The sequence below is a fragment of the Chanos chanos genome, chromosome 8, assembly GCF_902362185.1.
Source record: "Chanos chanos chromosome 8, fChaCha1.1, whole genome shotgun sequence".
Lineage (NCBI taxonomy): Eukaryota > Metazoa > Chordata > Actinopteri > Gonorynchiformes > Chanidae > Chanos > Chanos chanos.
Window position 1 is genome coordinate 33883567 of NC_044502.1, and position 21362 is coordinate 33904928.

General features: G+C 40.9%; 2 protein-coding genes across 2 annotated transcripts; both read right to left on the reverse strand.

Moving 5' to 3' along the window:
* Positions 1-1253: 1253 nt before the first annotated feature.
* Positions 1254-14552, reverse strand: mbpb (myelin basic protein b). The gene is made up of 5 exons (XM_030783315.1): positions 14424-14552; positions 5880-5984; positions 5648-5674; positions 3727-3813; positions 1254-1289 (listed from the first exon to the last, which is right to left on the reverse strand). The coding sequence occupies exons 1-5, from the start codon at positions 14541-14543 to the stop codon at positions 1254-1256; spliced, it is 375 nt and encodes a 124-aa protein (XP_030639175.1). The 5' UTR covers positions 14544-14552.
* Positions 14553-14664: 112 nt separating this feature from the next.
* LOC115819626 (myelin basic protein-like) lies at positions 14665-20869 on the reverse strand. The gene is made up of 2 exons (XM_030783130.1): positions 20760-20869; positions 14665-15001 (listed from the first exon to the last, which is right to left on the reverse strand). The coding sequence occupies exons 1-2, from the start codon at positions 20867-20869 to the stop codon at positions 14665-14667; spliced, it is 447 nt and encodes a 148-aa protein (XP_030638990.1).
* Between the last annotated feature and the right edge of the window lie 493 nt (positions 20870-21362).

Below are 21362 nucleotides of genomic sequence, written 5' to 3' on the forward strand. Positions count from 1 at the left end.
TTGGATAAACAATAGAAAGAGCGCTACATGCACTTCTCTCGACCCTAACTCTAGATGATTAGCAATTGTGCATTAGCCAGAGACAATATATATATACATATATATATTTTTTACGTCATTGTGTAAGCTAGCTATTCTCATCTTGTATGTGCAGCAACAGAGAGGGATTATACATGCACTGATGAAAATGTCTAAACTTACATGGTGTCAGTACAGAGGGGCAGTAGACTGAATCACTAATCATGCTGTTCCAGTCATTTTAAATGAAGCTGTTGTCAGCATGTGTTTGATTCAGTGCAGCACGGTTTGCATTTCAATAGAAACACAGTGCATTCCAGAACATTCTCTGTTAGACTCATGGATGGAACAACATAAAATATTATGACTTAAAATCTTTATTAAGAAATTAATGAAATCAAATAATAAAAATTGGAGGGGGTAGACATAGGTAAAACACCATCAGTGGATCTTACAACCAAAGTGAGTTAGGTAGGTTTAGTGAAACTGGACCACCACAGCTGACCAGAAACCTTTAAGAGAAGACATTGAGGGATAGCAGTGTAGACAAGACCGCAGTAGGTCAGAGGACAGAAACAGACACGTAGCAAATATGCCCAACGAAACATAATGGCTTTCTTAGTGGTATGAGTTCTAAACACCATGAACATTACAAGAAGCTATTTCAAGTGCCACGCAGTCCGACGAAGCAAGAGTTATGCTGGGACGAGCGTGTGTCGTGAGAGAGCCAACGTGGATGTACAGCATGCGGGAGACGTGACGAAGACGGTGCCACAAGACAAACATGACTTCTGACTTGACCAGAACTGGGCTTCCAAAACAAAACGAGACGGCCACGTAGACACCTGTCTCAACGCCCCCTGTTCAGGCAGCCAGACACAGTTAATCTCGAAAAGTCTAATATCTACTTTAAAACGACAAAGACAAAGAGGACACATGAGGACATATTCAGGGATCCTTCAAGGCTTGTGTGGCTATCACTCAGAAACATTTTGGCAAAAGTCAGAAGAAAAATAATGGAGAGACAAGGCACAGGTTGCGTTAACTCTTACCATGTGGGAGGGAAACTTTTTCAAGCTTAGATTAGTTAGTGTTTTAGATAAGCAGGACAATTTGTGAGTCTAAAAAAAAAAAAAGAAGATTTCTTCTTATTTCCTTGTCTTTTGTTTTTGTTTGTTTCCCCATTGCATTCTTTAGATGAAAGAAAAAAAAAGAAAAAGAAAAATATCAGGACTTCAGCGTTTGGATGGTGAAGCAGTTCGGCTTCCTCCCTGGAAAAGAAAGAAGGCCACAGATAAGTGAGGTTAAGTGACAGACAGGCAAAGAGGAGTTTTTTTTTTTTTTTTTTTAAAAAAGAAAGTTCACTTGTCCATCTCATACAGTTGGTACAGTTACTTTTAGGTGTGCAAAAATATCAGTTTATAGTGATGGGTCTCTAAAACTGGTAAATGCAAAACTGATGGAGAGCGTGCGTAAAGTGACGTGACTTAATGAAGGAGATGTGAGTGTGATTCTTAAATCTAAAGCCATAGATCATTAAAACTAGTTCTATTAGATAACATGATTTTGGTATAGATCTATTGAATGGTCATTTCCAGACAGTAGATGGTTCCAGACTCTCCCATCAAGTTGTATTATTTAAAAGTGAATCTTTCAGACGCTGAGCGTATTCAAAAGACAATTTCCAGAAATAGACTGTTTGTGTTCCTCAGGAGGAGGACTGCAACCAAATACGATTATACAAATGCTAGACATGTTTGGAGAGACCGATTGCGATGAAGATAATCCATACAACAAAACAAAACTGTTAAACCTCCCCTGCATAAAGCGGAAACGCTTTTGTTTGGTGCCAGTCCGAGCAAATCATCACCAATGTGCAAAAAAAGTAATTAGAATTCAGAAAAGCAACCAAAATAAAGGGACCAAACAATCGGAAAATGGAAACAAAAACAATGTGAGGAAGAAAATGCCACAAAAGCAGATTATCTTTTCTCCACATTTCCATTCAGAATGACAATCATGTTCAAATGAGGAAAAAAAAGAAAAGCGGAACTGACTTTAGACTACTTAACGCTGATGGTGTGTCGAAGAAACATTACATTTCCTTCAATGACTCCCCTGCCGTTTAATTTGGAAATTGAATTTTCACGTCTTGGCTCTGATCAAAACAGCATAGCCTACTTTCTTACTCTCATGTATTTTAATATCTAGGAAAGTACTTTTTAGTACAACCTATATCTGTATGGGGGGGAAAGAGCAATTATGTTACTGGCTAAAATCCAGAACCTATTGCTACACGTCTGTAAAACATGAGAGACAATATGGGGAGCAAAAACACGACAACAAAATGAAATACCAACACAGTTCACTGATCAGGCAAGTAGACTGCATATGCATCTGCTATCAAGTTTTAGTTGGAGGAAATATGATATAATTTGATACTAAACGGATACCAAATTTACAATAATAAGTCGTCTCGTAGGGAGACTGTAGTATGTAATCTATACTAAGGATAGGGACACACTCTATAAATTATGACTGATTCGGAAACGCTCTAATGGAATGCGCTCTAAACGAATCGCCTGGCTTTGTTCTCCTCGTTTGGGTATCGAAAATACTCCATTTCAGGCATGGAAAAACAGGTTTCATTGAAATCTCCTGTGAAGGAACACTCAAAGCGCGTCCACAGCAGAAATGCACTCATGACGAGTTAAAATCCCAGGGAGGAAGGGAGTGAAGCTAAATAACCAGCTAACAGGCATACAGTGTTAAAAGGGGCACAGGTAAGGGCCTAGTGCTTTCTGATCTGTGCTTTCCTAAGGCGACTAAGAGCTTGCTGATCAGGTGGTTTAAACTCAATATATCTCTTACAGCACATGGGTCAAAAACGGTCACCTCGACACAGATTACTGAATACACATCGAGACACCTTAAGGACTACTGAGAGTATTGTGGAAATTACCTTTCATTTTGCTTTCACAGACAATTTTCTGCAAATTGTTTGAATCAGTGGGGCATATTGGTTTTCTGGAAGCCGTGTCTCTTCACGTTTTACAGATTTGTATTCTGATGCTACTGGGTTAGAGAATCACTTACTGTCTCAGCACAGTTAGTGAAGCTTTTAGCTGCGTCCACATTTATGATGCATGGCCTTGGAGCCTTTAAAATCATGGCAGATTTCTTGAGCCATTGGTTATGCAATACTTTAGATGGATATCATTGGAGGCAATTAATGCACTTTTTATTGCCCAGAGGTGTGTGGGCCTCATCTGTGTTTAGATGCAGTAGCATAAAAGTAAGAAAAAGCAAGCTATTGGAAGCACTGATAATGGAAAAAAAAATAAATAAATAAAAAATGGAAGTTTAATCTATGTCCAGTAGAAGAGAATGTGAATATATCATCTGTGTGCTAATTAATCATAGCTTGTCCTTAAGCAGTTACTCACTCCTGTTCCAATTACAATACGCTGGCTATCATCACTGAGATAGGAAAGAAGGTGAGATGAGATGAGAGAGGGAAAAAGGTGAGATTGGAGATAGAAAGAGAGGAAAGAAGGTGAGATGGGAAAGAGAGGAAGAGAGAGAAGGAAGTAAAGATGGGAGAGGACAGGAAAGAGATATTTAGCACACTTCATGTTTTACCACAGAGATATCTAAACCAGCCTTTGGAAACACAGTTCTTTTTTTTTTCTTCTTTTTTTTTTTTACCATTTTAAAGATCTTAGTCAGGGTCCCCTGGCCATCTCCTGCGCGAGCTTTCTGGCCCTTGGCCGACCCCTGTGACTTCTGATCCCCCTGTGAAGTAAAGAAAGTTTAAATAAGATGGGGTATGTGCCAATAACGCTGTCTCCCTGGAGGATACTCTAGAGCAGAAAGGTGAATGTCTGAGGGGCCTCTGTGTCAAGGCTGTGCAGAGCCCTGGGGCCAGAGAACGAGACCATGAAGGGCAAGTCTCTTGGCACCAGTGGGGTCAGTTATATCTACAGAGTAACTGAATTTCAAACTTATCCTACTGGAAATAAATTATTCCTGCTTTGGGTGTCAGTATCTCCTGAAAGGGGCACAATTTAAACCCACAAGTGTTTCAACAAAGCAAAGCCCTTGTTTGTTACTTTCTTCACTAATAAGACTTGACGAATTTATATCTGATGGTTGCACATTGCACATCAGCTGTTTGAGCTGATGAAAACTGAATTAGACTCCGACACGTACTAGGTGGATATTATGTTCAAATATTAATGTTGGGTTTTTTTCCCTGTTTGAGTGGTTTTGTAGGCTGAGGGTTTTTTTTTGTCGTACCAAAGATTTGTAAAAGCCACAGGGAATCTTAAAGCAGAGCTTGCAGTGGGAGATAAAACTCTGATTCATGTAATATTCACAGCTTTTCTCAGGTTTTGAAATTCAGCTCTCAGAAATGAGGATGGCATTCTCTCTCCTCTCCTTTAAGATGTGTCATAGTGAGACTGAAAAGAATGCTGTTAAGGTAAAAGGCAAATGAATCACAAAAAGAGTATAGCCGAAATGTGAATGAAAAGAGCAGAAAATCTCTTAAACCCTCTTTATCTTCACATTTCTCCTACACCCCAACCCTGACACCATACCATGAGTTGGCTAATTGACTGCTTAATAATTTATACTATGCATGGCAGAAAGAATAACTGTTATGAGGATGGAGGTAATGAGACAAGACATGAAACGATACCAATCACAGGTTGGCCGCAAGAAAAGATGGACATGATGCTTAAAATGTATGAATCAGTAAAACCGGGTTTGCCAGAAGTTCTTTAAGGAACAGCGCGCTGAGGAGTGTGTGCATTAGTCGCTCAAGTGTCCAGGCTGGTGAGGAGGTGTTTTTTGAAGCTTTTTTGTCTATAATCTGTGTTTTCTTAAGCCACCTACCAGACCTAGCCTCTTGGCGATTCCTTGCCACTGGACAGAGATGGAGAAAGGGACAGGTACACAAAGAGATACGAAGGAGAACAGAATCAAACAGACACATACAACACACAGACACACACACAAACACTTATACGCATATATGCACATAGCAACTGGGAGGAATATGGTTAGGAAAATGGAACGCGCTGAGCACAAATCACAGGAATATTAGCGAGCATTCTTTACGGCGTCAGAGACGTGGCAAGACGAGGGCCGGGTTGGACCTCGGGTTCTATAGCCTAACCCGACCCTTGTTTTGCCTTGTTTCTCACTGGACAGGACATTCTCTGTACTGCTTTATTGCTCTGTATCTCTTATTGCAAGACTTTTTATTTTTGAGCTCATGAAATGGCAGGTTGCGTGAAGGCTGATGTTCCCCTGTTGGGCAAAGTTAGTTCAGTAGAGATAGATTGTTTGTCTAGCAGCACAGATAGATTATTACTCAGGGCTTTCTCACAAAGCCGGGTGTATAAAAACAAAAAACAAACAACAAAACTGACAGGTAGAATGAAAGCAACACAGAGTGCTTTGTGTCTGTTTTTTATGAAGATACACATTGGCAGAGGGGTTGTTACAGAAGCCTGAGAACAATATCATTCAATGTAAGAGAATTACATTTCTCACTCTGGTCTGTAATTTTACGTTTCTCTGATTCTGATCCAGCTTTCAGGGACTAATAGATTGGACTTACCCTTGACTTGGGGGGAGCTGGAGACACCTGTGAGACAATAAAAGTATCCTTAGAATGTACCTACACTGGTTTTGTCTCACCTTAGTACAATACATTGCCTGTTATATTTACTTATTTGAGTACAAATTAACAACAACAACAAAAACATAAAAAGAACCCCTCAGTTTTGCAAAAGCATTGTGCCATGGGATGCACTTTCTTCACTTTTTTTTTAACCTTAATGGCTACTTACAATCGATCTGAAGAAGTGCACCACAGCGTTCTCATCGCCACGGCGACGAGCGGATGCATGGGCAGGCCTCTGGGGGGAAGTGGACAAGGCACCACGGAAAGAGCCCTGGATTGGATGAAAAAGAGGAAGAAAGAATTCATTCTGCACTCTGCACTCCGTGAGAAAACAGAAGGGCTGTTTGAAAAGCAGTTTGTGTCATGATGCACGAGAGGAACAAATCATTAAAGTTATTAAATCACTCAGGAAACGGTTGACTGACACCAAACTCAGTAAACAAAATAAATAATCTGTAAATAATAAACTGCTTGCTTTACAAAAACACATTCCATTGGTAAATAGTTTTTGACAAGACATTGATCGCTGCTTGGCATAGATTAACAAAACTCTCACTCTCAAATAAAAACTTTAATTAGTACGTGTAAGCCTCTCTCATTTAAACACTCTTCTCTGTTTCAATCCCTTTCTCGCTCTCTCTCTCTCTCTCTCTCTCTCTCTCTCTCGCTGTCTGCAACCTATACAGGGCGGCAAAGATACGGCTTGAAAAGAAACACAACATTTTTGCTATGATAATAACCATTATTATCCTAGAGCTGCTATTTGATTTCACGTCGGCGAAAGGCGCTCTGCAAAAGCGGAAAGGTATTCTTCTTGTGGAAAGGCTCCGTGCTCTTTTGGGAGCTGGGAGACCTTTATTAGAGCACCATTAGTGTCAGGGAAAGGGGAACCTTGGAGGACTTTGTTCTGAATCACGCTGATTAGCACAATCCTAGACAACTATTCACAGAAGAATAACCACAACAGGGGCCAAGTTTCTATGTCTGCTTTATACTGTAACCTTTAAGGCCAATGTGTAGCCATCAGAGATATTTCAAACTCAATTATTTCTCATTGTGATCATCTTCCGTATGTACGTACACTAACGGTGAATGATCTGCTCGGTAGCCAGTCCCAAATTAAAAAAGAAAAGGAAAAAAAAAAAGTGGTCTTGAAGATGATGGAAGGCCATGGATTTGGAGAGCAGTGTTTTTAGATGTGTTGTACTTAAGAGTCTGGGGCTAGTTCTGAGTTCAGGGTAAGTGATTATTTTTTTTCAGCCATGTAGTAGATATGTTCACCCAGCAGAATGATAAGAGATTGGACTTGAAAAGACCCAGGACTGAGGATCATGGTCAGTGGAAAACTTTTTTTTTTTTTTTTGATGGGAAACATTAAGTCGCAGTATGTTAAAAGGAAATGCTTTATCATAGTTTCTAATGCAACATAATTCACATATTTTCACCTGTTCATTTGTTCCATACACATACCTTTTACATAGCAACAAAGGAACTGGAGTGGAGAGATAGGTAAACAGAGATGGAGGAAAACACAGACATGCACAGATATATCAGTTCAAAGGGAAGAATCTGTACGAACACACTGAGCACAGAAAGTAAGAAAAACAAATGTACACACTCAGACAAGGAGGAGAGCTTTGGGAATAAAAACACTCTCTCGTAACTGTTCTTAGGAGAGCGAGGAAAAAGAACAGTTTTGAATGAGAATGAGAGATGGCTGGTGTTGTTATGCTCTGTTTTGCCTGAAGTTCCATCAGCACTGGGGGCGTGTTTAAAAGTCTGTTCAGACAAGTTCTGAAGCACTCTCATCACATGCTCTAGCCTTTCTGAGGGGGACGGTGTACATCTAAGATGAGCAGAGGTTGCTCTGTAGCTCTGCTCCCGTCATTGGAAGTTATATACGAAGAAATGACCGCTGTGCTTCATTGCGCCCTCAGCAAGGACCACAGCAAGACAGACATCAGGAATAATGACTCATAATTCACACGTTTATAATACTCAAGTGGTTTTCCCTCACACTTACAAACACGCCAAGTGTGGTTTTCAACCGCTCGACAATGACCGCAGCCATCCGTCAGAGTATTATTGCTGTTTTTCTCTTCTTCTTCTTTTTTTTTTTTTCATTATTCAAATTAAGGGAATTATCGTTATTATGATAATAACATTTAACTGGTACGGCCATCACAGAGAAGGTGCAACTTTATGAAAGGAGCTGTTTGCATTTAAAGTTCTCCTGGGGTTGGCGAGATGCTCTGCGCGGGTACTTCGTGTCATTTTAGAAGGAGGGAGTGCTTGTGTCATTCTCATGGTTGACACTGAAAGAAGCATTGATAATTGTGGAGGGCCTGCCTGCAGCAGCTTTTTGTTCACTTTGATGTTCTTTAAAAGGACAAGAGCTGTGCGTGCACGGCCGGAACATCGAATTCTTCTCCATCGCCGAGCGTCATCGCCACCTCTCAAGCCACTCGCTAGATTTATACCAGGAAATAACAAGGAGAACGGGGAGGAAAGAAACAAAACAAAACCAAAAAAAAGGAAAACACGCGAGGGTGTTCATCTACTGATTTGAATCTACCGCGCTCTTTCATGACTCTTAATTGTACGTCTCACAAATACGTTAGCTCGAGCTCATGTAAGCTGAGCAGGCCAAGGAGTGCGTGATAGCGTCTAATAAAACTGTGGTCCGTGTTTAGAGATGCAGGCAGGTCGTTTACTTGGGAAAGGTCCAAGTGTTGGAACGGAGATTTCTTTGATAATCCGCAGCCACTTGACTCTTTTTCTCCCCTTTCACCTGATTACTCCCTACTCCTACTCCTCACTGGAAAGTGCATTCCTCCCAGCAGGATATGGAGCTCTTTGGAGTAAAAAAAAAAACAAAAAAACCCATTTTATTCCTCTGAGATTTGCCAGGAGAAAAGTGCACCTTCTCTCAGCCTGCATCACCAACCATATGAGTTTTTCAGAAAGGCGATGCATGTCTAAAAAAAAAATATATTGAAACAGTCCATAGCACTTATTAGCTTCTGCCGCGATATGGGTTGAGATGGTCGGCAATTTTAAAGGTCCGCTCTCTTGGTCCTAAAAGGTTGCGGTCAATCACTGCTTTGCCAAAATAGCAATATTGACGTTACAAGAACTGAGAGGTCTAAGGAGACTGTCTTTCCGACCACTGTCAAGATCTAATGAAACATTTTGTCTGACAGAAAATGAAAAGCTATCATAGAAGAGATTCAGGACAAAGATGTCATATCTGGGGTAAGCTTCAAGTGGACCAGTGGCTCTCTGATGGTTAGTGGAAGCATACTGAAGTCTCCCTTCCATTTATCTACTGGGTATAGCTTTGTCATTTTTTTCCATATATGCCCGAGTTGTAGCCTTTTGCATGCAAACCTGTGTTCATTATTCCCATCAGTTCGGGCAGAAAAAGCAAAGCTCTGTAAGTGCCTGGCGCTCTGCTCTCTGAGGTTCTGCATATCTGTTCAACTCATTACATACACTCTGTAAACCGGCTCTGGCACTGGGGTTGGATTCTTTTTGACTTTGAAGGTGCTCCGATATCATGAGTTTGACAGTTCATTTCAAAAACTGCCACCGGTTTGTCTGACACTACTAAGCACAATTGATTTGACTTAATTTGGACTGCGATCGGAGCAAACATGTTTTGAATGTAGGGCTTCTTTTTTTTTTTTTTTTTTTTTTTTTCTTGGACGCAATATTCTGCTGTGTGTTGAAGTTTTGTTTTTATTGAATGAGAGAAGTAAATTCAGAAGCTGAATACTCAGATGAGCCAATCTAGGTGCGCAGGAGAGCAGACTCAGTCATTAGGGACATGGTTCATGGAACTTTCAGTTTGATCAAAGGAAACTAGAATAAAAATGGAAGAAAAACAACAGGACCACAGGACCTTCCATTTGCTTCCACCAAACTTAATGGTCTCCAAAAATAGCCCCCACCTCCCACAAACCCCCAGCCCCCACACCCCCCACTCATTTTTGTAAAGGGAGAAAAGAGGTGAAGAAAAAATTATCATGAACACCATGACATTGCTTAGCCACATAATGAAAAGGAAATCCAATTTAAAATTATGCTAATGTAGTTTCCTCCTATGGTAGTGAGGACTGTTTGAGAGAAAACAAGAATATTAATTTTTATGGAAGGTTATAAAGTTATTTCTCTCTCTCTCTCTCTCTCTCTCTCTCTCTTTTTTTTTTAGAGCAAGGGTGCTGAATTCACAAATGAACTGCAACAATGAGAGATTAGAAGACACAATGGAAATCAATTAAACAGATAACAGATTCGTCATATTACAACTGACAATATTTTTCAGAATTTCTCATTAATATCCAGAAAAGGGACAAATAAAATGATTCTGTTCAACTACTGCCTTCATTTAGTAATCTGTATGAAAAATTGCAATTCACTCTGCGTAATAGTGTGCTGTCAGTATTGCATTGCTGTACCAGTCACTCTCTTTCTGTCACGTTTAAGAGAAGAGAGGGAGGGAAAGAGAAACAGTAAACCTGAGTCATGTCAGAATCACTGTGAGGCCGCCACAAACCCGATCATTTCATTTAAAACCCAGAGAGAGAAAAAAACACGTAAATTCCTGGAGTTACAGCCATTGTTTTATATGACTGTTAAGCTACTTAAGCCAAACCACAGAGAGCGCTCCAAACTCCATTAACTGTCCAAATAACATTCCCTCCAGGCAAAGCAAATAAGCTTGAGGTTCTTTGAGTTTAGAGCTGACCTTTAATAAAGAGCCCGGTGCTTCATACTCTCACAAACACTCCAGCGATCTTGACATATATTTTATCGTACGCTCTGCCGCTCCTCCCCATCCAACACTTGACCTGCTCGGTCCAGTGGAGCCCGGGGCCCCCTGCCAGACACAGGGCCACAGCAGTGCTGGGTGAGGCGGGGGAACGTAGGTGAATCATGAGGGGTAGAGTGTTTGCTCTCTTGTTTTTAGCAGACATAGGACCATAGTGATGCCCAGTCCTCTTTATACAGACCCTTAAAAATTTAAGCTACAATCACATTATGAGGCGAGACATTTAAACACGGTTGCTTCTGGTGTTCCGACCTTTTCTTTACCCACCTTGTTAGTCACGTAGTTACAGGACGTTCTTATACAAAAATATGTTATCAAAAGGAAAACAAAAAAAAAGAGAACAGGAGTGTTAGCAGGAAAGAAAGGGAGACAAAAGCATGAACTGAGAAAATGCTCCTGTTTTTTGTGTTGTTGTTATTATAGTTTTAATTAAGCTGATATCAATATCAAGAGCTCAGAACAGAATCAGATTAGGACAAAAGGTTTAGGATGCTGGTACTTACAATGCACAAAGTATATAGGTTATGACAAGCATTCATTTTAATGTGTCCAAGCTTTAGAAAACAGGACACACCCCTCCATAGCACAGACAGTAAGACTTTCAAACATGGAGAAATTGATACACCTGAGGCTTTTTTTGTTTTGTTTTGTTTTCACAGAGCTGGCTTATGGGAATTGACATCTGACAAGTATTTGGCTCAACTTAATTGCACAACTTAAATCAAATTAAACATGCTCACGAAAGGAAAAAAAAAAAAAAAGAAAAAAAAATCCTTACAAACAAAATTAGATCGGTGATATCTGCATAATGTGTGCCACCGAGTAACAAACAAAAAACCTTTTCTTTCTGCCTTCTGCAGTCACGTACGTCATGTCAAACAGAGGGACTTATTCATGGCCCCATTTGTCGTTGTGACGGTAAAAGGATCAACATTTTCTAACTAAAACAAATGCTATACAAATCATTTTATAACATTTTATGCAGATACACTGTAAAGCTTTTCCTCTTTTACATCATTTTTTTTTTACTGCATCACTTTGTTTTATCCTTACTGTTTGGCTGCTGTGTTTTTAAAAACTCTAAGAATATGACAGCTAAGCGTGAAGCTTGTATCATGATCGGCTTTAACATCTGATTCTTAATGATTCTTTTTTCACTTCACTCCAGACTGGCCTGGAAAACCCTTCCCTTTAAAGACAGGAATGTTACGCAATGTGCAAAACGATGGACACCACTGTAGTACCTGAGTATCCCAAAAAGTGTTGACTCATGTTTTGATGATCCAGGTTACTATGTCACAAGGATAACATTTATACAATAAATCCTCTTTGCAGTTCACTTCTACATATACAAATGAAATTCTATTAAATGAGAGAGAGAGAGAGAGAGAGAGAGAGAGAGAGAGAGAGAGAGAGAGAGAGAGAGATGACAATGACAGAAAACCAAGAAGTCGAGAACACATCCAAATCATGCAGCAAAATTTCAAATACATGATTCATAATTATGTGAATACAAATTTGAAAGTAATATCATTGTTTGATTATGGGTATAACAACTCTTCCATAAGGAAGCCTTAAAATATTGATATACCATAATACGCTGGGGAATCACTCTGACCTATCCCATGTTCCCTCTCCCTCATTCGAATGGCACTTGTAATTTACTTTTTTGATCTACAGAGAATCACAAACAGTACAATGCATGAATACAACTGAAACATCCCAAGAGTTAACTAAGGTAACCAGCATGTCTTCTGTACTGGACAAACTTCAAAATGAGACATCAAAAAAATCTCATCTGTAATACCACAGACTTATTTGGCCTCTGATATAAAATCTGACAAATGAATACATAACATCTGAGTTAAATTCATCGTTATCTTAATTAACCGCTTATCTTACTGAATACACAGGAATACGACAATTTTGTAAGTGTTTACAAAATTCTGATTTTACATTGATGAAATTGACATATTTGTTCTGGGGGGAAAAAACACTCACATTTAAGTGAGGCAGCAAAAAGGTTGGTGTGCACTGATATTTCTACAATATTTGTACACCACTAGAAATAGAAATACTGTATTTCTACAATATTTCTATTTCTACACTGGTCTCAAGATAGGAGAAGCTTGTGGATACTTTAAGCATCTTTAGAAATCCACAAACACTTCAGATACAAACAAAGGGTTTTTTCAGTAGCTAAAATCCTAAAGAGGTACCTTTTGGTGCTATGTTTACGTGACACAAAAGTGTTTCTCAAATTGTTTCTCAAATTATTCTGATATGGCAAGTCACAGAATTTCTTTCACAGAAAAAAAAAAAAAATTGTTCAAAATTGTTTTGGTTTAGATTACAACACTTGCACACTTGCAAACCGTACAGCATAAGTAAACCATTACACACAAAAAAAAGAATTTGTTCAGGAGGACCTCAATGTGAAAAGAGGGATATAAATATTTGAACACTTCTAGTTATAACATGAACAGTCAAGTGTGATTCAGTACACTACTGATTCCTTGAGAGTAATAGTAATAACAAAAATAAAACAAAAGAAAAGAAAAAATAAAGAAAACAGCAGCAGAAGCATTTTTATTTTACATACGTAAACGTCTCCAGTAAGACTCAAAGGGTAAGGCTGGGGGAATTGCATATTTGGATCATATCAAAAACATTTTTGAGAAAATTTTTGAACACAGGCAATCTCAGTAAGAAACTAAATGCACCATAGCGTTGATTCGTACCACAAAAAGAATCTTTTACTGTAAGTGCAGAAATGACTGCTCATTCACTGTGAAATGTGTCTGGTTTCGCTATCCCCTATATGGTAATAAAGCAAACGGAAGTGTGAATCAGAATCAAACTCGATCTAAAATCTACTCATGACAGCTTTGGGAGTTAGCATCAGTATCTGAATCGCTGGCTGGCTTTAAAGGCAATGAGTGTATTCAACAGCGCTGTATCACACATTTGTGTATAACCGTACCTGTTCTCTTGGGGACCACAGCTTCTTTCTTAAATGCCCGCAAGATTAAATATATATATTCTTACAAACAACATAATAAATGGTATGTGAGGGGATACTGATGGGAGGGTCAAGGAGCTACGTTACATAAAGATGGTGAACAATCCCTCATAAATGACAAACTCTTCCACTGCCTGTCAATGCCAAGCTAGTATTATAATGCTGGTTTGTTCGCATCAGCCTCAGAGATCATAGTAGGGAGAAATAGAGTTAACCAGGTGGTCAGATACAGGTAAGAACTTTCTCAATCAAACCCTAAAACAATTATACATATAATCTGAGATTTAAGCCACAGCCTCCGTAACCTTGTCAACTAACATCATGTAAACATCATATGAATTCTCCAGTTCATGTCAGTATCACTATCCCTTTTGAATAACAACACATGATATTGTACGGAAATCTGCGCCACAGATCAATAAATTTAAAAGAAAAAAAAAAGACAAAACCCTTTTTGATTCCATATGTGTGTAATGTCGTATATGACATTACTGATGAGGCTTATGGTAACAAACAGCAGTACCTTACGAGATTTTAAAGGCTTCTAAACTCTCGTTTGTTTTCAACTCTAAAACACAACCAAAATGTGATCTCTACATACCATCAGTATGCATGGAATACCTTTACTGAGCACATAATATACTGAGGTGCAACATTTAAAAACACAAAAAAATAGTCAAAAACAACAGCAAACAGAAGACGAATGAACTCTTTTGTGACGATTCTTTCCAAATCAGGCCAAGTTAAGAACAACAAAAACCGCCCCCTCAACTTAAGCCGCAGAGTAAATAACAAGTGAACTGGAAATGCTCAAAGTACACAGTATCTTTGAATGAATCCCATTCTCTCCTCACCTTGCCCTTCCTCTTCTTGTCCCCTCCAAAGAACTTCCCAATCTGATCCAAGACGCCTGGGTTTTTCTTCTTGCGGCCCAAGCCGAAGGCTGTCTGTCCAGAGGTTCCTGCAGATGCCATGCTGGAAGCTGCTTGCAACAGGGGATGTTCTACGTGTTCGTTTGGGTATTAGAGGTTTCTCTCTAGAGCGAGAGCAAATGAAGGGGAGCGAGAGAAAGCACAAGAGAGAAAGAGAGCGACGCTAGTTATCGTCCTGTTCGCCACAATCCAAGCCACACTCCGAACCCGTTCCGCTCTGCTCGTGGATGGTCTGCAGCTCGTCCGACTCAGATGGGCGGTCTTTGAAGGTGTTGTCCTCGCGTCCCGGGGCATCTCGGGAGAAGAGGCGGGCCAAGTGGGGGCGTGGCCCAGTGGCGTTGGGGTCAGCTGTGCTGGAGGGGTTCCAGGCGCCGTGGGGACCCTCTGCACCCGTGGAGTCAGTCAGTGCTGTCGTCTTGCTGGGGCAACCATTGTTCTGGTTCACATCTGCCTCGCCCAGGCCTGCGCAGAAACAACAGGGGTTATCCATGGACTTGAGCCTGGCACACAGCAAGGGAATCTCACAATGAGGCCTTTTGTCAGCACTGGGCCTTGTCTACATGCACCAATGGCCAAGGAAAAGATACCGAGATACTTAAAAACATCTTTAACGACTTAACATAGGATGAGACTTTTCATTCATCAGCAAAATGTTTGATTAGGTATTACTACTTATTCTGGTAATGTCTTTCTTTCAAATCACCAACCAGTAAACAACAATGATACAGTCTGTTGCTTAATGTGATTCATCATCTTACACCAAAAAGCCCCCCCCCCCCCTCCCATCCCCACCAAAAGTCTGTGGAAAATTAAATCGCAGTCCAAATGAGTATGCATTTAAGCAGAAATGAAATGGTATCATATTAGCATTCATGGGTATGCCATAAAATCCACTGCTCAGCTGCAGATGTGACTGTCAGTGCTACTGTATTCCTTCAGCTCCATGTGTCTTTCCACATGCGTGTGAAGACCTCTGCGCCCTGCTAGTCTAATCTAAAGATATACGACTTCCAACTGGTGGGTGCTTCCACAGAGGCCAGTGACTTTGGGCCCTTTGCAACAAGCAATGACCCAGTCCCCCCCCAGTAAAACAATGGCTTATACTGTGCTGGGAGGAATGGTGCTGCAAAACACCAGAGAAATCTGCATGCTAATATTTTCTTAACAGAGCTGCTTTGTTTGGCCTGCATAGTTATTCCTGTAGAACAAAGATGGCTGTGTCACTAAAATAACTCCTCTAAGTATGGATTTTTCAACTCCACGCACACTGACACTTATCTGATTTCAGAGCAACAGTGAGTCGGGTGTGGCAGATTCCGTCGGAACGGATCATTAGAACACGGCAGCGCACTCCGGGCACAGTCTCACACAGACTGAACTAAGTCTATTTTCTATGGGTGCAGCGACAAACAAACAAATAAAAACCAATCCGAGTTTTCTCTGACTTGACAGACGTACAACCAGTGTGACCATTAGAAGGAGAAACCATGGAGATCCGGCAGTAAAAACGCCTGCTTTCTTGATGTGCTGTATAGCTCTCCTTATTTATGACCTTTTCTGCTGGTTCCGTCAGACCGCTGGGTAAGATTTGAAGCCCTGCACACAGGTTGTGATTTGTGCTGTGACAATATCAGCCGAGCACAAGCTGCTTTAGTCTGACTCATTGGAGATCTAGTGAGGAGCTTGGCTCTCTGCACTCACACTACTGATAATGTCAACGCTTACTGATAAATGAGCTTTTCATTTACTGAAACTGTTTAAATACACCTGAGAGGAAATAAAGAGAAAGAGAGAAAGAAAGAAAGAGGTAAACAAAGATAATGACTCAATGTGGCCATGCCCTGAATAATAAAACACTTCTTTTTTAAAGCTTTTAACTAGAACTCGGGACCTAAACAGATAAAATTCGATTTATTGAGCGGGGCTTGATCCCTGTTGACCTAGTCTTACACACAGGTCAAGTGGAACAGGACTGAATTGTTTCTAGACTTCAGATGCGTGATAGTTCTCTCATTTGTATCAACAATGATTCTGCCTTTTCAATCTACCATTATAATGGAATATATTGTGTGGAATTTCAACAATAAATATTTCAGCTGGACTCAAACACAGAGGTAGTTCAATACCTTTCATTCATCGGAGGCTTCAGAAAGTGGACAGAAAGATCAGAGGGGCCAACACAATGAAACCCAAGGCTTGACCTATAAAATATACCTATACAATCTTATATCTGTTCTAGTCCTGCTCTGGAAAAGCTGACTGGCCTCATCCCATTTCCGCGCCTCTAAAAGAAATGATAGAGTAGTGCGTCACCAGGGAGGGAAAGGAGACGAGGTTCTTTCCAAGGGAATGAAATGTAAGCGGGATCCCAAATGTCACACCTGGTTAGGCCACTATCTAACAGCATGGGGAGTGTATCATCCCTTGTGGAATTTGTACTTCAAATCCCATGTGTGCCACACTTGTTGACTGTAGCCAGAATTTAAGGCAAGAGAAACCAGTACTTTCCTCCAAGAGTGTTACTTTGCTTGAAAATGCAATTTGTGGTGTGGAAAAGTGCTTGATTATATATATGTATGTTGTATGTTTGGATGTGTGTGTGTGTGTGTGTGTGTATAATATAGGTGAAACAGTGCTAACTCATTTCAGTACAGCTGACACAAGTGTGTGCAGGACATCTACAGTAAAGTTGAGAGGAAAGATATCACTGACCAGCTTAAAAACATTTATGACTTAATCATCAGTTTTGAGGTCAAGCTTTTGGCCTATGCAGTGAATAACACCTTAAATCCAATTATTCATAAACAAAAACATTGTGCTGATAAACAATCAAGGACTGCAGAGTAATCAATTCCCCCTTCAAACTAAACAAGGTCTAACTAGACTGCAGCCACGCTGTACACAAACACCAAAAAGTACTGAAAGTCACTGGGGGAAGAGCAAATGAATAACGCCATGGGAAGACGGAAAAAAGGAAGAGACAGACCAGGGAGCACAGAAGGGGAAATGACTAAGACTGATACAGTAAGCAGACAGACAGACAGACAGACAGACAGACAGACAGATAGATAGATAGATAGATAGATAGATAGATAGATAGATAGATAGGTAGGTAGATAGATAGATAGATAGATAGGTAGATAGATAGATAGATAGATAGATAGATAGATAGATAGATAGATAGATAGATAGATAGATAGATAGATAGGGAGAGAAGGATAGAGAGAGAAAAAATGTAATGAGAAATGCTATGGTGAGAGAGTGCTACATTACATTGACAGAGCGATGAGAAAGTGATTTAACTCTAAACGGGACGGTGTACTGTACTGTACTGTACTGTGTAAGGTGTTACTTCCATTTCCGGAGGGAAAAAAAAACAAAAAACAAAGAACATACCATTCATATCATTCTAGCTCAGCAATGCTGTCCCCGCTCATCTCTAAAACAAGGATGAAAAAACAAGGACAAGGGGAAAAATCATCCTTTTATTTGACTGAAAATATGCTTCCGTCCGTGTTTCCTGTGTCTACAGGGGGCCGCTATTGTCTGTCAGTAAAAGAGCTGAGATGAAACGCAGTTCCCCTTTGTCTCTCTGTCTTTCTGAATGAGTGTGACTTGGAGGGACGTGAAATGAGTGGCGGCAGTTTCTCTTCCGCCGCCAGACCACCTGTGAACTTGTAAAAGTGCCTCCGAAAATGTATTTATAACTGACTTGTTGAATCCTTCCGTGAGCAGAAGATGAGAAAGTTTCTGTATCCCAGACAAATGTTTCCATCTATTTCAGCAGTCTTAAAGCTAGCTCAGCACCACTGTCGCACAAGTAAAGATGTGGAACAGAAACATTCCGTGTGTGACAGAGATCTCCAGACAACCAGATTAGCCAATTAAAGACGAAAACACACCGTCTGCCGTTACTGGGCTTGAAAGACTGTGCAGCAGCAGGATTTTGACTCATTTCACTTCCTTGTTTAAAAATAAATAAATAAACAAGTCAGACAATCAGGCAGCCACAGGCAACCCCTGCCCTGCGTCCTCACCCCATCTCCAAATGAGAACACAGGCATTAGCAGTTGAGAGATCCAGCAACCGTTTCAAAGTAGTTTGAGTAGTTTCAATTCCAGCAGCCAGTGCAAGTGACTTGCTCTGAAGGGCAGGTCAACCTTAAACAAATCCATTTCTTAGCTGCTCAATTGAGAAAGCCATTCCTCTTCATAATTGGACGTGATGCGCACATAAAAACCACAAGACTTCAGATAATTGCTCTTTCACATGCGGCAGAGCATATACTTTGACGATCTGTTTGTCCAAAACTCATCATGAGCCAAAGACAGACAATTCTTCTGTGAGTGCTTACAGATTAGAAAAGTGCTTCAACCGTACAAAAGACCTGAGAGGGGGTGAGTGTGCATTTCCCTTTTGCGTTCAGTCATTGCATTCATGAAGCGTGGCTTTGCATACGCTCTACAGAAAAAAAAAAAAAAAAGGAAAGAAAATGAACATTGTGGCATGTCTTATAGAGTGTACAGACGATGAAATGCCCTTGTAAACAACTCGCCAGACAATTAGCTAAGGGTCTGTTACATAGTTCTGATGCAGGCCGCATTTTCGCAGGTCCGGGGCGATGAGGATGAGTGGCTGTGCTCGCATTCTCTCTCTCTATCTCTCTCTCTCTCTCTCTCTCTCTCTCTCTCTCCCTCTCTCTTCCTATTCACTCATCGGTTCTGTTTAATTCATGCGCTCCGAGCAGCAGCAGTGCAGGAATAAATGAGCTTCTTGGGCAGTTGTCCTGGGGGGATGAGGCCAGCAGCCTCATGGTCTCAGGCACAGATGATGAGAGAAGCTTGCCAAAGACATCAATAAGACATGGTCGGATCTCTCGCAAAGCAGACCCGCCATACGCCACACTTCTATTGATCTGCCTCCACTCTAGATGCAAGCCACTTCTGTACGTTATGTGTCCGGGCATGTGGACGGCCGGGAATCGTCAAGGAGGACTTGGTTTGATAGTTCCTTTCGGCCTTAATTAATTCCTGTCAAAGGCTTTCAGAAAAATGTAATGAACTAAATAACTGAACAAATGAAGTAAATGTCAAAGTGATTATTGTTGAAGGAAATGGTGTGTGCTCGCAAATACCGAACCGCTTTAAGGAGATGACTTTTTTTTTTTTTCTAACGAAACCTATCAGTGATTTGAGGAGAACATCTGAAACAGAGGAGAGAAAAGCCCATCTATTCAATCATGTCTGCAATAATTTAAGAGATGAAAGAATTGGGGGGGGGGGGGGGGCAAAAATGAAGATTGTTCTGTTACATAGAAAGAAGGAGAGGAAGATGGAAGGCACCCACTGAACTGGCTGGAGCAGGAATGCAGGGAGTGGGCTTGGTTTTCTTCTTCTCTCTCAATCTCTTTCTCTCACTCTGTTTCACTGTCTTTCTCTGCAGTACAGTACAACAATAAGGCTATGCAGGGAGAAGTGGTGGGACTCAGGCACGGAAGGCATCTCCCTCTCTAGCCCCTGGTGGCATGTGGACCGTGCCCAGACCTCCTACCCGAGGGTGAAAACTTCTCTCCGGTTGCAATTACAGCTACTGCTTGGCACCCACAGAACTGACAGCAGAAAGCCTTTCTCTGTTCCTCTGCCCTGTCCTCAATAAGCATCCACGCTCATCCTCTCAACAACCCCCCCCCCCCAAAAAAAAGATGCAGAAAAGATATAAAGCGAAGATCAATGCTGTCATCCTGTCAATCCACTGCTTCAGTTTCACAAAGTCAAATGAAATATGTCCTTAGTCAGCCCACATCCTTCCTAAACTCTCCTCGCTTTCTTTGTGTGCTGTGTACGAACCGTGGGCGCATCGTTCAAACGTGTGCAGACTGGTGTTCTTTGAGCATAGCCCTATGGGAGGTTATGGACTGCTTTTCACTTTCTCTCTCTCCCTGTCTCCAACTCTCTGCTTTGGCTGAAAAAGACAGGTGTTTGCAGTGGGCCCACAGTGCATGCGAGAGGTCTGGAGCAGAATTCTATAACAAGAGCAAATCAAGTTCAATGCCTCAGATGAGCTATACAGAGTTCTTTCTCTCCCTCTCTCTCTCTCTCTCTCTCTCTCTCTCACACACACAAACACACACACATACACACACACATACACACACACACACACACACACACACAGACACACAAGCCTATTTTTACACAATGGAAGCCTTAAAACCCAAAAGGAGTGAATGCGCCCAACAACAATAGCTTTTGTTCTAACCTCATCATTGAAACGATGGTGTATTTGCCAGCTTTAAACAGCAGATACTGTAACCCATAATCATCCTCCCCATCATCATCCTCGTCAACATCATCACACGTTCTCTTCATTTCTTTCCTTCACAAAGCATGGAATACGTTTCTCTCTCTGCTTTGTGTCACCTCTTCTTACTTCTTAACATTCTCTGTGTTTATTTACTCTTCAACAGATATCACAGCGGAGCAAAATAAAAACAAAAACAAACATCAGCAACAACAACAACAACAACAACAACAAAAAGCACTGATCAAAACACCCCTATAATACTGACGCTCTGCTACACAGTGAGGTTTGCGACACGGACTGAGAGTCTGTATTCGTTCTTGGGTGTGTTACGATGCTCTTGTACAGCTGCCCTGATTAAAACAAAAAATAAGATTACATAAGAAAGTTCATGCTGTCACCCACCCTCTCTAGCTGACAGCTGTTTCCACAGCTACCCACTGATGTGGGCAACCTGAGCGGGGAATTGTGGAACAAACCCACCCACACACACACACACATGCACACACACACGCACGCACACACGCACACGCACACGCACACACAAAGTTGTGACCGTGA

Bases quoted from the DNA above. Each gene is read 5' to 3' on its own strand.
- mbpb (XM_030783315.1), bottom strand. From the start codon at position 14,543: ATGGCATCTGCAGGAACCTCTGGACAGACAGCCTTCGGCTTGGGCCGC. The intron at 3,814-5,647 runs GTAAGTCCAATC...TTTACTTCACAG, and splicing joins CAGCTCCCCCCAAGTCAAGG to GGGGATCAGAAGTCACAGGG. The intron at 1,290-3,726 runs GTAAAAAAAAAA...TTTCTTTTCCAG, and splicing joins TGACTAAGATCTTTAAAATG to GGAGGAAGCCGAACTGCTTC.
- LOC115819626 (XM_030783130.1), bottom strand. From the start codon at position 20,869: ATGAAGAGAACGTGTGATGATGTTGACGAGGATGATGATGGGGAGGAT. The intron at 15,002-20,759 runs GTTAGAACAAAA...GCTGTGTGCCAG, and splicing joins ACCATCGTTTCAATGATGAG to GCTCAAGTCCATGGATAACC.